The sequence below is a fragment of the Porites lutea genome, chromosome 13 (genome assembly GCF_958299795.1).
Source record: "Porites lutea chromosome 13, jaPorLute2.1, whole genome shotgun sequence".
In the NCBI taxonomy this organism is placed as follows: Eukaryota; Metazoa; Cnidaria; class Anthozoa; order Scleractinia; family Poritidae; genus Porites; species Porites lutea.
The window spans coordinates 2,606,947-2,623,750 of NC_133213.1; the positions used below are offsets into that span (position 1 = coordinate 2,606,947).

A 16,804-nucleotide genomic window follows, 5' to 3' on the forward strand; every position below is an offset into this window, starting at 1 on the left:
ATCAAGTTCCAATGCAGTGCCAAGTACCTGGAATCCGGAATCCACGGTGTGCAATCCAGATTACAAGCCTGTCTTCGATTTTTTTTCATGGGGCGACAAATACGCCTATCTAGCCCGTACGGGGATGTAGAGGGGGACTTCTACAAAATTTAGGATTACGTGAAGAGAGGTGACACAACCAGAGTTTGGCAGTTGACGATGGTTTTAATCTTTCCGTTGAAGTTACAAACTCCTGTCTTGGCTACCTCAGATCTCAAGGCGTAACTGTGAAGCTACTCAAAAGAGGTTCTATTTATATCGAACAATTAAGTTAATTGATTTTTTACAGTTTTACATGACATTCATATGCAAGGAAAAGGTGTTAGCAAGTGTCAGAGTTTAGAAAACAAAAGGAACTGAAATTGAGTTGATTCCCACTACGCGTGGAAGAAATTTGCAAAAATAGAAATATCTCTAATACCAAATTCCTTTACAGGGAACCAAAACAATAGTATGGAAGAAACTAAATTTTCCTAAGATTGTATCGAAAGAAATTCTAGTTTGAGGTCAGAAAAGTAAGTGAAATTTGGCTAAAACTGGTTCAACAGAGAACAAAGAACTCGAAAGGTGTTAGGACGGGTGGCCTTAGGTTAGATTTTAATGAGATAAGTGAAATCCGATTATGATTCAAGTTTGGAAGCGAAAGTGAGAACCAACTCCAGGTTTAAGTAAACGAACTTCGTTAACAGGAAACGCTTGTTTTCCTATTCCACAGCTGAATACCTATTTCTATCTTTTAAACGTGTTTCCGTGTTTCTTGAGCAAACTTGAAGAGGTGTTTCTCAACCTCAGTTAAACCTTTAGTTGTGAAAGACTGAAACTACACTTATGATGTTTCCTGCAATAACCGTGCGTCCAACATCTATTTTTGATTGATCCCAACACCAAAGAGGTCGGTGCAAAAATCCTTTAGTAGAGGACTTAACTGACCAGCAAAGGCTTTTTAGTAAAAACTAAAGTGTGTCCAGCTGTTCTGACAGCTTGTAAACACCATCCTTAGTCTCTTAACAAAAGATATTTGAGATATGGTGGAACTTTTGATTTCCGAACCGACTTAAAAACAAATTTATTTATATAACATATATCCCTGAATAAAGTTAAAATGCCCAACACGGAAATAAATAGAATAAACTGAATAAATATTAATGATTACGAAGAGAAGCGCATACAATGAAGCAGACTGAGCAACAATGTACCCTAACATATTATTCCCCCCTTTTAAGTGTCCCCGCCCGGCGACAGAAATACAAGAATGAACTTAGGCAGTGTAGGCGCTAAAACTAACGAAAACAGTAACAGTAATGTTTCCGTCATTGAGAGAAGAAACTTGTTAGAACCAGACATGTTTCCCGCAGATTGTGCCAAGGAGATTTCCTAAGATCATTCGCACACGTTATTGTAGCACTCTCTAGTAACTTGAATCAGGAGGTCCAGTGTTTTTAGCCAATTCAACATGGGTGAGATATCTTGTCCTCGTATTCTGTCCTCGCATTCTTAACCTCAGTTAAACCTTTAGTTGTGAAAGATTGAAACAGTTACTACACTTATGATGTTTCCTGCAATTACCGTGCGTCCAACTTCTATTTTTGATTGATCCCAACACCAAAGAGGTCGGTGCAAAAATCCTTTAGCAAAGGACTTAACTGACCAGCAAAGGTTTGCTAGTAAAAACTAAAGTGTGTACAGCTGTTCTGACAGCTTGTAAACACCATCCTTTGTCCCTTAACAAAAGATATTTGAGATATGGTGGAACTTTTGATTTCCGAACCGACCTAAAAACAAATTTATTTATATAACATATATCCCTGAATAAAGTTAAAATGCCCAACACGGAAATAAATAGAATAAACTGAATAAATATTAATGATTACGAAGAGAAGCGCGTATAGCACGATTTCTTTTGCCTACGCTTCACCGCGAAAGCCAGGTCAATCACTGGAGTATGCAGTAGTAAACAAAAAATGTAGAGCTAATTTTGGAACAAAGTGATATCTGTCACGGAACCCTTGCATTGCCCGCTATGAATTATACTTTCCGGAAAAATTATTAACATCCGAGTTAGCTCGAGTTAGACGGTAAAGGCCCGGGGGGGGGGGGGAACTCCGCATATGAAAGGGGTGGGGATGCTCGTCGGAAATTTTGAATTAAACCCCTAAAGGAGACCGATCTGGGCTTGGCCCAAGCTTTTTTGGACCCCTAAAAGAGACCATGTTGAAACACAAACAATTTATATATTTTCATATTTTTTCACGTGCAACCCTAAACGAGACCTTCAGGGCTAAATATGATGGCGTTTTGCCCAGAACACCCTAAGTGAGACCAAAATCCGAAATTTACACCCCTAAGCGAGACGACGAGCGTCCCCACCCCTTTCATATGCGGAGTCCCCCCCGGGGGGTAAAGGAACAAGGAATTAGATTTATTCAGCTTTTCCTTGCAAGACGACATTTTATATTAAAAGTATATATTATTTATATATGATTAGATTCTACGTAAATTACGAATGTTGAGAAAAAGTGAGCAGCACGCTCGCTGGTGAGGCGAGCACAATTTAAGCAGTTTAAAATCATGTAAAATAACTTAAACTATTCAATTTGTAAATTAAACGTGTCGTAATGCCTTTACTTAAAAGGGATTGCTCTAGTAAGCTGACGTTAAGCAAGAATGCATGTATTCAGTTAAATCAGGTTCTTTTTTTGCACAAAACAGTTGAATAACTTTATTCTATAAGAGAAAAAAATTGGTATGGTTTTATTGTTTAAAAGCTCTTATATCATCAATCTACTGCACTTACTATAAAAGAATTCAAGCTGAAAGTAAAATCGCCGATGTCTAGTCTCTCCAAACACATTAAGCAAATATAGCCCGACAATAAGAAACTTCTCTCAGCGCGCAGGAAAAATAAACCCCGAGTTGTCTCGGTGAACTGAGCCACATTTCGTCGATCAGTTAAAGATGAAGTTCTTTACCTTTTTAATTCTTTGCACTGGCTTGGTAAGTTTAAAAGCTGGGCGACTTTTACATTTCTTTTCCTAAGTACACTTTCAATATTATAGCTCAGTCCAATTTTGGCGTAAGGAAGTTTCAGGTGTAAAATAAAGCTTTTTCGAAACACTCTTATGCTCAAATATTGGTATTCAATCACAGTTGCTCATATATTTCTTTTTCAAAAAACATTACATTTCCCCAGGCTTGCGCAGATCTTTCCAAGTTTAAAGTTTGCAACAGACCGGTAAGTTCTGAGGTTTTGTTCCCTGGTAAATGGTAATCCCGTATTGGAGGTAATTGGCACGACATCAAAGATTTTGTTAGTCAAACATGAGGGCCTGAATGTACGATATTGAGAACTTAACTGGTTAGAAAAGTGCTATGAACTCGTAGGCTTCACTGGTACCATTAATATATTGAAGACTGAATAGTTAAGTAGTTACAAGGTTTTTTGCTACGATATTAAAGAATTTATTGGTAACTTTTTTAAGGTTTGCACGCCACGACTTTAAAAAAAAATCCATTGACATTGACAGATTTATTCATGTTAAAGGCGTCGTCAGTAAAGCTGGTGTTCTATTTTATTTTTCTGTTCTACCCCTTCACTCAGTTATCCGAGGAGCTGTTTTACTCGATTTTTCTCATGATGTATCTGTTTTCAGGACGGCGACGACTACAGTTGCCAAGCTGGATTGTCCTGTGTCCAGACAAAGCTTTTCATCATGAAAGGACAAAAAGCCTACGTCAAACAGTGCATGCCGGAAGGGATGAAGATTGACGTCGAAACAGTCAACAAGGATCATGATCGAACCTCCAGAAACAGTCGATTATTACCTGGATTACCTCAGTTACCAGGCCAAGTAAGAAACTAACAAAAAAAGAGGGGTTTTGCAAATATAACAGTATTGACACAATTTACCCGCCACACCAGAAAGTACTATAGGCAACAATGACCGACAATTCCTCAAGATGCCACTCCCAAATCGAACAAAACCCATGGGACTCCAACGGGTCTAACTCCTTTCTTTTTAGTGAAAAGTAGTTTAATTGGGTTTGAATGTAGACCCATCTCCAGACTTCTCTTAACTGAATCTTGTGGGATTTAAAACAACAACAACAATAAGGACGTAACAATCGCGCAGGGGCCACACCTAGCTATATGGTGGGTGGGGATGATGCCTTACATGGGACCTTTGAGTCCTGTTCGTACCCCTCCCTAGTGGGTAGGTCGTTGGCCATTCAAGCAGATACGTCCTCTCCAAATATTGGCGATGGAGTCAACGCCAACGGCATTGAGGTTTGGGCTGAAAAGTCTCTGTTTCAATCTCAATTAATGGTAAGTAACACTTAGCCTTTCCCAACACATCATCTTTAAAACAATTGCTTGTTGTTTCTTATACAGAGTTGCCGTTCTGAGGGTGATTGCCAACAGAATCAATGCTGTCCTCGCTTTGTCAACCGATGCCTTCCAAAACTGCCAGAGATGGCAGAATGCTCTCTAAAGGTATATGTTAAAGTCTTTATGTTACCATCAGCTATACTGGTACTAGATGACTCCGCTCGAAAGAGGTTCCCTTTTCATGCCTCGGGGATTTTTCCACGAGTTAATGCTGGCTATGAAAGGATACGGAAGTTTGCCGAGTATTAGAGTATTTATAACAGGCGCACTATTCAACGGCCCTATCAGTTACATTTAATTACCAATATAATATATTCAGTTTGCCTAAATGAGTGCTTTGTATTTTCAACTCTAGATATTGCACAGCTGTGGCTGTCAAGATGGACTTGAATGCCAAAAGACAGGCGAAGTCACGATTCCGATCATTGGTATCAAAGTTCCGCTACTACAGTGCGTGTCCTCCCTTCCAGGAGGAGATATTTCTTAAAAAGCTTTGACTGCCACACGAAGTTACAGCTAGAGTATACGTAGTTGAAATAAAAGAACACTTAAAGACAGATAAGGTTTTTTGTCTTTTTCATAGCCATAAAATGCGTCTGTCAGCCCTTTTAGGTCCGTTCACAGACCGCAAAGACAGATTTCCCCACCCTTTCATATACTTCAACTTGTGAAATCCCAATAAAGCCTGAAAAAGTACGTATCCGTTCGGGCGGAGACTCCCCCACCCCCCGGGGGCAAAGACCATGCTTCTCAGTGCACAAAGATTGTTTGAGAAATGATTTACCGGGAGACCCTAATGTGATATATGTCGCACCATAAAATGAGATTTAAAAAGGACATCTTTACATAGCAAATGAAGCTTTGCCTTTGAATGCAGCTAAATCAATTCATTGGGTTATTTTAATTGATTTGAGGTTTTCGAAAGCAAAAATGTTATGGCTAATGTCAATACCCCCCGCTTGTTTGCTTTCATTTATAAATACTACAACGATGTTAGTAAATGAAAACATACAATTGCAATTAGTCAGCTTATGAACACCCGGACTGGCTTTGAATTCTTTTCAGACTTTGTTCTATTTCAATAGTTAAGTAGACATCTCCTGGCTACGAAGAGATATTAATTTTAAGAACATAGGATGCCAACATTTGAACAGCTTAGATCCTTGTTTATAAATCGCTGAAGACAACTGATATTGCAAACGTTTTGCTTTAATTATAAATAAGAATTATTAAAGTTCCGTTAAGCCTTCTCTTACATAACAGAAACAGAACGCACACCTCTGCCGCCAGCTACTCTTTACAAGAAAATCTCCAGAGACATTTCACTTTGTGTAAAACGTTATGAAGATTCTCTTTCTTTCTGGTATTCTTATTGGCCTGTCATTTGTAAGTCTCAAAACCGTTTCATAGAGTTACTGACAAACTCGTTAACCTTCCCTATTACCAGGTATGTACTGTTAAAAACAAGCCATGTATTTATTGAACTACTTTTGTTCCCTAAGGGCTGCTTGGATCTTCCTAAGCTTGCAGCATGCAACAACCCGGTGAGTTTACGTTCGGTAGTAAAATTTTCGGTTTGTCACTCCATTGCAGACTGAACCTGCAAATCGATGCACTCCAAACACCATGACAAAGACTGGGGAAGGGTAATCCCTATAATGGCCTTTTAGGGGGGCTCCGCCCGAAAAGGAAGGCTTCAGGTATATGAAAGGGTAGTGATTTCACTAATTGAAGTGTATGAAAGGATAGGGAAATCGGTCATTGTGGTCTGTAAAAATACCCAATAGAGCTGAGATATGCATTCTATGGTTGTGAATAAGTCGAGAAAACGTTCTGGTTTTGTGATTTGTTCATATTTTAAAGACAGTGAATGTACAGCAGTTAAAGGAAATGCAAAGCTGTAAACTAGGCGTGTGAAAGGGGTACCATTCTTCAATAGAAGGTATACGAAAGGGGTGCCCTTTCTATCAAAAATGGTATATAAAGGGAAAGTGGTTGGACCTCGGACCGGAGCCTCTCCGTATAAAACCCCCGGTGACCAAGAGAAGCGAAACTCCCTGAAAAGAAACCCTTCTCTTGTTTTGCATTTCCCTTCGTAGGATGTCAAGGATTGCACCTGCCAAGCTGGTCTCACGTGCATTCTGACCAAAAAGTTCATCGTTCAAGGAACTGTCACCGATGTTAAACAATGCATGCCGAATAGTATAGATGTTCAAGTGGAAACGGTCAACATGGACAAGAATCAAAACTCTGCTATAGCCAGGATGAAAAGATTTCTTCCACTAGCCGTAAGAATTGCTTGAAATATTTTTCATTTTCGAAAGTATTGTATTAAAGCCCGGTGAGGCCATCTTATCGGATAATAGGGAGCTTACGAATGGACGACTTTCGCACGACGCCGCCGCTGGGTCACGTCATAGTTCTGCGTTGCCGTCCTGTAGAAATTTGAATTTACGATTCGTAGTAAAGGCGACGACGTTGGTGCGCGCGGCGGGCAAATTTTCCCGCCGATTCTGAAGTTTGTTTGTTTTCTTCTTTTCATAAGTAAGCTTATTTGTTCAACCAAAATGTCTAAATTCATAAGAGAAACGAGAGCTCGTATTGTAGACGCTTATGGAAACAGATTTATAAAGGACCGAGTATTTCACTGTATTTGTACTTTTATGCGTTTCGTCAACAAACTCAGAGTTAACTACGGATTTAGACGAGACAACAAAGGACGAATGCAAGGCGCGTTTATATACAGGTGGAGCATTTATAACCTTGCTGAACAGCTGTAGTTACTGTGATGAGACAACCGTTTGCAATGGTCTAGTTGTAGCTTTGGTACCATCTTGCCAATGTGGTTTCACTCGGTGTTAATTTATGTTTGTCTACCGCTAGCTACGGTGTTGATTCTTTGGGTCGTTACTCCAATGAAAACGAACAAACAAATAGAAAACATATGTAAAGAACATGTCCCTAATGTGATACTTGAATTATCTGGAAAAATCCCCTGAAGTATGTAGGGAAAACTTTGAAAATTAGTCTCACGTCCTGCTTTTTCTAGGACGCCGGCGAATCGCTGTTAACAACGGCGTCGACTTTGGCGCGACGCTGGCAAGTGCCCAGATAAGCATGCGCAGTAAGCCCGTCACGCAGTCCAATGGAGTCGTCGTGCGAAAGTCGTCAATTCGTAAGCTCCCTAATAAGATAGGAAGGTGGTTTCAGGATAGCAGTCATTTAGGGGGAGGTGGAGGAGGTAATGAATTAAAGTCAAGCCGATGACACGTGACGACGTTTTTTAATGGACCCTTTCAGCCCTCTGCCTGCGTAGCTGGCGGGATTAGCGGCGAGGTGAGTGCTGTAGTTTTTTGGCGACTGAGCCGCGTGAAGATTGAGATTTTCCCTCGCTGCCTCGCCGCTCGTTTCGCGTGGCGGCTCCGCTGTCAAGAAATTAAAGTACCCCGGGCACAAGAATCCCGCCAGCCACGTAAGCTAGTCCGATCAGAAGGATTTATGGCCAGTAGCTGTCAGTAGTCTAAAAGGCAGTAAAATTTGCCTCTTCCCGTACGGTTTCCCCTACGCCCACACAGTAGCTCACAGTCAATTCACTTCGGTAACATAACCCTTATGGCTCGCATCACGTGAACCATTCGAAATAACGCACTGAACGCGCGGCGAAAATTTTGAGGCCAAGGAACTTAGCAGCACTTGTATTAAATCCTTAGGGTTTGAAAAAGCGGGTAGTTATTATTTCAAATGATGTTCTTGAAAACAGCGATAACCTCATTCAACGTCTCTTTTAATGTGGTGTGATTCAAGTCAATGACATTGTTCCCTAATTAAAAACACTCATTTTTTATAAGAATGTTGTTTTTCCGGCCCAGGCTGAATATTCATATTTTTCGGCTGTTTTAGGCTGAAAATATTCTTGTATTATTCTAATAAAAGTGAAAGAATTTATCATGATACCCTTTTCGGTTTTGGTCATTTCTTTTGAATTGTGCTTGGTATACGGTACAAATACATTACATGTACAGTTCATCATCATCAGCATTGAACATTTGGCTATAGTTATTGCAAGTTTTTTCTTTTTGTTCGCCACTTTGGACTTTTAGAGAATGAAATAACTTTATACGAGAAGCTCAAAAAGTATGCAATACAATTACACATGTACAGTATTTAGAGGTTTTCAAAACACAAAACTATATCCTAATCAAAATCTCAGCCTCGGGTTTATTCATACAATATTCTTAAAATTTTGCAAATTTTAGTCCTCATACTCTTATCAAAAGAAAAGAGTGGTGAGGGCATGAGGCCTCAGCGGCCGGTTATTTTGCAAACAGTTTACACTTTTTTTTTTCAGTTACATTTTACCTGAAATTTAATGTCTTTTTTCCAATAGCCATGTGCCAGCGAACTGACATGTCTACCGAATTTCTGCTGTCCACGTTTAGTCCAGCGGTGCCTGCCAAAACTACCAGAGTTGGCCACGTGCACACTCCAGGTAAGGGACATGCACAGCTTTGTTTCAATAGGGAGCTTAACCTTTTAAGCCCCAATATACACATACAAATTCTCCAAACTGATCTCTATATATTTCCTTAAACTGTTAAAGAATGAGTTGAGAGAATTTGATAAAAGATCGAAGCATTTTCTCTTAGATGATCATTTTATTAATTCTCATAACCTAATCTCTTGACAATGTATGGATATCATTAAGAGAAAATTGAAGTTATTCTATGGAGGTAACTCTCCAGATAATTGCCGGCACCATCCCCACAATATTCCGCCGGTTTCGACGTGAGGCTGTAGTCTAATGTGTATGTTCAGTTATGCAGTTTACATCTCAACTCGCTAGTAAGGTATTGGCTTTCTTTTTCGTTCTGATGCTCCATCATCCCTTTCTTTAATAATAGGCAGATATACATCTTTTAGTGATTGTTCTATGACCTTCTATGCTATTCTCTTGGGTAAACTTGACCGTTCTGGCCAAGCGGGGGTCTGGGTCTAGTCATCGTAAATCGAGACAAAAAAAGCTCCACTCCTATCGCTTCTAGACGTACTCAACTTCTTGACTGGGGGATAGCCACAGACCAGGATAACAATGAAGTGAAATAGTACCTCTTGTTTTTGAATTTCCTTTAGATATTACATAATTGTGGCTGCCAGATGGGATTTGAATGTCGACAGACGACTTACGTGACGATTCCCCTGTTAGGAATCAAAGTTCCTCTATTGCAGTGCGTGTGACCTTGAGGTGTCACAAAGTTATGGCCCCAGTGCGGTAAAGTAGTTAAAACAGTAATAGCTGGAAATACAAGAAATACAAACTGTAATAAGGTAAAGAACAAAATAAAACACAACTAAATATGACTCAACTTTAAGTTATGGCTATTTTAGAAATCTATTGCTGCGTTCGATATGAGTAGTTTTCTTAAACCCTGTTTATATGAAGATAGGTTATCCTGGGAAAGCGGGTCACCATCTCAGCCGAGTCAACTTTAGCGAGCTGTTATATGACAAAAAAGTTGCCCCCTTTGTCCGACCAACAGCGCTCGGGCATGCTAGTCTGAAACAGCTCCTATGTAAGCTCTGATTGTCGATCACCTCAGCGGATCGAGTTGACCCGGCTGGGCGAGTCAAGGTGTTAATAATTATGGAGAAAAGTTGGCCTGTCTAGGAGCATGACCCTACCATCGAAAACGGGTGACCTGGTTGAGCGGGTCTTGTCACCGTAAAGAAATGTAAGAACATTTTGCTAACCCAGGGTAGCTCGGGTGGGAGAGTAACTCTTCTATCTGGGACAACTATTTTTTCATATTGATAAGAACGCAACCTAGTTCCCAGATTCTCTCTCGCTCCGTAGGGACGGGTAGGAGAGAACCCTGGGAACGGGGTTGACAACGATTCAGAACGTAAAGTTGTATGTATATTCTTAAACAGTAAAAACTGAGATATCTACTGCTAAACCCAAAAGCTTTTTTGTTTCTTGTTTCTAGACGAAAGATTATCTCTCTAAAAATTTGCATGTCCTTTCGAAAAAGAATACCTTTTAAAAAAGTTACTTGCAGAATTTATTTCTCCACTTGGTCACCAAGCTGAAGGAGATTCAGAAATCTAAAGAAAGAAAAAAGCTGTTGTTAATAATCATCGTCTTCACTATCATCACTCAAAATATTTCTCCGGTTGTAATTGGTTCAAATCCCCTGGCCAATTCTTCATAACTAGCTTGCTTTGACCAAATTTGGAAGATGTTATGATATCCTTTAAGATGACGTCAATAGTACAGGCTATCGCCAGGAAAGGAACGGCAACCGAAAGGTCTGGGATAAGGTTGCATAAGCTCAGTTTTTCAATAGAGCTGTCCGAGAAACTGGCGAAACTTTTCACCGTTTTTCGAAGAAGAAATAGCCAACCTTTTGCACTGCCTAAAACCAAAGGAAGAACGACAACGGTACAATTCAACGGATAACAACTGCTATTTGAAGAAATATCTGCTAGACTTGACTCTTTATTCTGAATTTCCGATGAGACATCTGAAATGAGGCGTCTGACATCAGACATCTGAAATCAGACGTCTGACGTCTAATAACAGAAATCTGAAATCAGACGTCTGCTATCAGACGTCTGATATCAGACACCTGATATCAGACGTCTGACAGCAGACGTCTGACATCAGACACCTGTTATCAGACGTCTGATATCAGTGAATTGACATCAGACGTCTTATAACAGAAATCTGAAATCAGGCGTCAGACGTCTGATAACAGAAATCTGACATCAGACGTCTGATATCAGACACATGTTATCAGACGTGTGATATTAGACACCTAACATCAGAAGTCTTACATCAGACATCTGATAATCAGACGTCTGATAACAGAAATCTGACATCAGACGTCTGATATCAGACACCTGAAATCAGACGTCATATAACAGATGTCTAAAATCTGACATCAGACGTCTGATATCAGACACCTGAAATCAGACGTCATATAACAGATGTCTAAAATCAGACATTGGACTTCTGATATCAGACACCTGTTATTAGACGTCTGATATCAGACACCTGTTATTAGACGTCTAATATCAAACACCTGTCATCAGACGTCTGACATCAGACATCTGATATCAGCTATCTGACATCAGACGTCTGATAATAGAAATCTGAAATCAGACGTCTGAGAGCAGACGTCTGATATCAGACACCTGACATCAGACGTCTGACAGCAGACGTCTGATATCAGACACCTGCTATAAGACGTCTGATATGAGAGAATTGACATCAGATATCTTATAACAGACATCTGAAATCAGGCGTCAGACATCTGATAACAGTAATCTGAAATCAGACGTCTGATATCAGACACTTGTTATCAGACGTGTGATATTAGACACCTGACATCAGACGTCTTACATCAAACATCTTACGTCAGACGTTTGACATCAGACGTCTGAAATCACACGTCTGAAAGCAGAAATCTGGTATCAGACATCTGATATCAGACAACTGTTATCAGACCTCTGATATCAGACACCAAATGTGATATAACAGATGTCTAAAATCAGACATCAGACGTCTGCTAACAAATCTCACATCAGACGTCTGATTATCAGATACCTAACATCACACGTCTGACATCAGACATCTGACATCAGACATCAGATAACAGAAATCTGACATCAAACGTTTGAAATCAGACATTTAAAATCAGACGGGTGATATCAGACATCTAAAATCAGACGTCAGACTTCTGATAACAGAAATCTGGCATCAGACGTCAGATGTCTGATATCAGACAACTGTTATCAGACGTCTGTTATCAGACACCTGATACCAGACGTCTTATAACAGATATCTAAAATCAGACGTCAAACGTCTGATAACAGAAATCTGACATCTAAGTTGCCTCTAAGTTTAAGGTGGAACTTTATTAACTAGACACCAGAAGGTGTATACTGGACTGCCATAAAACCTAGACTAGATAGAAATAATGCATTGTATGAAAACGAGAAGTTGCTGACAGCGTATGAAAGGAAGTAACCCTGCTAAACCCATTCCCATACCGGACACAACCCCAACCCACGGGTCTCATTAAACTGTTTGAACTGAAACTATACATAAATGAAAATGATAATTGATGGTCGATACAAAGCAACCTTGGTGGGTGTACCGTGTGGCACGAAATTTTTGCGGTTGTTTATTTTTGCGGATTGGGCATTTTTTTGTGTTTCGCGGTAATTTTTGCGACTAGTTGTTATGAAGCAAGATTGTAGCATGATTTTACTCCTTTAAAACTTTGTGATTAAGTTAATAGTTTCCCTCGTCTGTCAGATTTTACTGATTGCGGGGTTAAACATTCGAAGTATCCAATTAAATTAACAATATAACTGAGCGAAAGAGAACTTGGTGACAGATCGGATTAAAAACTAAAGCTTATAGATTCAAGAAAGTCACGATTTCGTGTAGTGTATGAGCGACCTATTGTACTGTGAGGATTGAAGCTGTGAAATAAACCCTGTTTTAGCTTAAAACTGTGATGTCGTGAAGAACAGCCGTACGGCATACACGACACTAGGATACAATGGTTTTTCTTGCTGAGAACTGTAATTTTCAAAAAGTACTCAGTACCCAGCATTGATAATATTTCCGTTCTTGTTAAGTACGTGCAATCGGGGTGTAATAAAAATACAGATTTTCAAACAATACTCTCTTGGCCGTCATGTAAATGCCGCGTCACGCAAAAGCTTAGAAATTCAAGCGTACTCTATCACAAAACCAAGAACCCTTTTGAAGCGAAAATTTGTATGAAAATTAGTTTTCAGCTGCTCTAATGCATCGTGAAAGTATAATCTCGGTAGGATCGATAGTTTTTTAGTTTGAATTTTAGTGACGTCATGTGAAAACCAACAGTTATTCAGTATTGTAATTATCAATAAGCCTCAATATATATATATATATATATATATATTTAGTATATACTAAAACAGTGGATAGTGTTTTTCGAGCGCTCTGATTGGCTACCCAATCAGTGAATATCCTGCACTATTCACTGATTCACCTCCAGTTCCTCCGAGCGAGCAACGCCAAACTCGCGTAAGTTGCGAGCAAAATGCCTTCCCGGTTTTCTGCCGTAAACAAACAAACAAATTTCACAACTAATCAAGCAAGCTGTTCCTGAAATACACGAAGAAGGTGACGAAGTTCGGATTGGAAGTTTTAACAGGTAAATCTTTGTCTTTTTGACACTAATTTATCGATAAAACTGGTGAAAAAGTTTTTGATTACAAATGCAAATTAAGTTTAAGTCTTGCTTACTTTATTTAGTTGAGTTGTTCATAAATAAGCTTCAAACTAAATTTAATAATCTTTTTTTATAGAATGATTTTAAATACAGAAAGAATTCACAACTCCTTTTGAAGAAATTTCCCCGCAAGAGCTAAACAAATGCCTTGAAAAGTTTTAATTGTCGGCAAGAATAAAGCGACGGCCGCAGCCGCCCGGTCATTACGCGCCAAAATTGTAATCGTTGGCAAAAGTATTTGAGTTAAAAATCATCATTTTTGTGCTCAATGATCTCACTGTTTTAGTATATACTAAAACAATTATTCACCTCAGTGTCGGTGGCTAGTCGTGGATATTTACCTCACTGCTTCGCAGTTCGGTACATATCCACGACTAGCTACCTCCACTTCGGTGAATAATTGTTATATATATATATATATATATATATAAATATAAAGAATTATTACAACTGTAGTATAATTCTTTTTCGTTTTTATGCAATTTTGGTCCAATCTGTAACATTGTTATACCCACTTTTAGTTTTAAAATTTGTAACTGTAACATGCGTTGTGCAAATAAACGACTATTAAATAAAAACGATAAAAATAAAATAGTAATAAAAAAAACTAGGTAATTGTGAATTCGAAAAAAGAAGGCGCTGGTATACAGATAAAAACTAAAATAATCAGTGGTTTGGGTGAAGGACCTCGGCTAACGAGCTGCACCGGATCGGGTAACTTTGTGACGTGCTCTAGCATTCTTCCGACCTTACCTGTCATGCGCGGCAAACTGGTTATTTGTCACCAGTTTTGCTCTAGTGGGCTGGCCCAGATAATCGGCATAACCTGATATCAGACTCTATTTTCGTTTCGCTCGGTAAATATGTATGGAATCTGCGAAAATTGGTACTATTAAGGTATATGTATTTCATAGCCGTCACAATTCTTTTGCAAATTCTGTGAGAGTACATCATTACTGTACAATATAATAAAAATCTTGTTCATTAGAGGAAGCTGACCGTGGTTGGATTTCTTATTTGGGCTTCAGCTTGTACTCAGCGTGTTCACAACTAATTATGTGTTTTTATAATAGAGACCTTTAGCATCAGGTTTTTCGTGGAAAACCCGGAAACCACAAAATGTCACGTGATCACGGTCTTGTGGCCGCGTTTGCTGTTTGCAGTTTGAACGGTAGGAAGGGCTTCCAGCGGTAAGTGACTTAACGCAAGGTTTTTTGCCACAAAAATTGTACAGCCACGCGTTTACAGGCACGAAATAGCTTTTTATATCCGTCTACGATGTGTTTTGTGGATTTTTGACCTCGAATCAATGAATTATTCCTGTTTTTTGGGCGATAAAAGTGATGCACTTTGACAATAAGGCGGCACTAAACAACGAACGCGTAGTTCAAATCCAATCAAATCGATCTTATATTCCTGCCTGCCGTAGTAACATAAGAAAGTTTTCTCTTCCAATCCAGAGTTAAATTTTTTTTTCTATCTTGTTACTGAATTCATAACTTGACTCAGTCTCTGTTTAGTTCCTATTTTTAACATATCAGTCCGCGAATATCATTTTATTTTACTTATTTCTTTGTGACTGGGGAGCCCAGGCTTCATAAGCCTTCTGGTTTTTTCTGGGCTCCCTTGCAACCTTACAATTCCTATATAGTACTCTTGTTTTGTATTATGTTTTGGCTAAATAAAAATGAACTGAACTGAACTGAACACCTTGCTAAAATTTGAAATCTCGGCAACGTGAAACTTCAAACGCATAACGGCAAACTGCAGTTTGCGGTTTGCGGTTTCCCGTGAAAAACCTGATTCTAAATTTTACATTTACGAGAAAAGTACTATCGAATATAACACTGAAAGGAAATTGAAAAAGAAAAACAAAACATTAATGTAAGCTGTAAAATTAAATCTCATTTAGCGTCAATAATTAATTTGCAACTTAACCACATACGTAGAGAATCTACTATGCCGGAACACTGAGCAACTGCATTTTACGATTTGCATGTCACTCGGTTTCAAAAAATTTTGAAGACACGCGGCAGCTCTAGGCAAACTTGACTGAACTTAAACTATTTAGAATAGAGTCTTAAAGACACTCTACTCAATTTCATAAAAATTCCCAAAAAATTCGGTCCCAAGCTTTTAGAATAACTCATTTTGCTTTTGCCTGGTTCGGCTTCCGAAAAGCAATGCTGAAGGCATCACAGTACTCACACAAAAAATAACGTCTTGACTGCTTACTTATGTTAGAGGTGAGAGTTGGAAATGTATCTTTAACGTAAAAATTAGCGATTCTACTTTTATATGTATATACTTTAAAGAACAGACGACCTTGTAAACCGGTGAATGCGGTGAATTTCACTCAGTAGTTATTGTCAATTAATGAAGCGCGGTAAAGGAGTACACTTATCATGACAATATTTAACTGACGACCAAGTCATAGATAAACTATTAAAGTCAACATGATTTATTTATCAAAAGCATCGAAGTATTGTAAGTGATGCAAATAAAAGTATCATGCAAATAAGTCCGCCTTTGAGAACAAATTTACAAATATTAATGCATGGGCGAAGCGTTGCGCAACGACCTGACTGGCTATATATAGTTAAACGTCTTTGTGTCAGATTTTTTTCCACCTGTTGTCTGAGGATGGCTATACAATCAAAGCGAAATAATGTAACTGGAAAAAATATTTAAGTTACTATCCATGTTAGTTTGACATCACTTCATCACTTATACAGCGGATTACACTTGGCTAATAGGGTGCATTAATTTCACCCGAGGTCATGTTAGGTATTTTCATTAATTATAAAGAGCTAAGAACAGCCTTTCTCTTTACTTAGCGCTTCCAAATACTGGTACTGTCAGCAGTTAAATCTTTATGTTTTGTTCATGCCTGCAGCAGACTTAATAATAATGTTCTGTCACTGGATGCAGAAAAAAAAAAACAAGCAGAAGCAAATGAATCTATCTTTAAAAAAAGAATAATTAATAATAATTAAAATATTTTCTTTCCTTCAAAATAATGAATAACTCAATACCAGATTTATCCTTCATCAAATACGCAAATTATACACTAATTATATCATTACAA

The 16,804-nt window shown here is 38.7% G+C and overlaps 2 protein-coding genes and 1 long non-coding RNA gene across 3 annotated transcripts in view; 2 read left to right on the forward strand and 1 right to left on the reverse strand.

Annotated features, from left to right (window-relative positions):
* The first annotated feature begins 2,936 nt into the window (after positions 1 to 2,936).
* LOC140923579 (uncharacterized) lies at positions 2,937 to 4,913 on the forward strand. Its single transcript, XM_073373655.1, has 5 exons — positions 2,937 to 3,033; positions 3,230 to 3,271; positions 3,690 to 3,887; positions 4,430 to 4,531; positions 4,782 to 4,913. Exons 1-5 carry the CDS (start codon positions 2,995 to 2,997, stop codon positions 4,911 to 4,913), a joined length of 513 nt encoding a protein of 170 aa, XP_073229756.1. The 5' UTR covers positions 2,937 to 2,994.
* A 1,617-nt stretch (positions 4,914 to 6,530) lies between these two features.
* Positions 6,531 to 9,697, forward strand: LOC140923312 (uncharacterized). The gene is made up of 3 exons (XR_012164148.1): positions 6,531 to 6,714; positions 8,814 to 8,915; positions 9,557 to 9,697. It is a non-coding gene; the product is annotated as an uncharacterized lncRNA (long non-coding RNA).
* Positions 9,475 to 16,804, reverse strand: part of LOC140923311 (ADP-ribosyl-[dinitrogen reductase] glycohydrolase-like) — a 42,323-nt gene continuing 34,993 nt past the window's right edge. Inside the window, exons 8-9 of the mRNA XM_073373407.1 lie at positions 10,461 to 10,528; positions 9,475 to 9,719 (exon numbers count right to left, since the gene is read on the reverse strand). Of these exons, the coding sequence (XP_073229508.1) occupies positions 10,486 to 10,528 (43 nt within the window). The 3' untranslated portion in view covers positions 9,475 to 9,719; positions 10,461 to 10,485. The remainder of the gene's footprint in view (positions 9,720 to 10,460; positions 10,529 to 16,804) is intronic.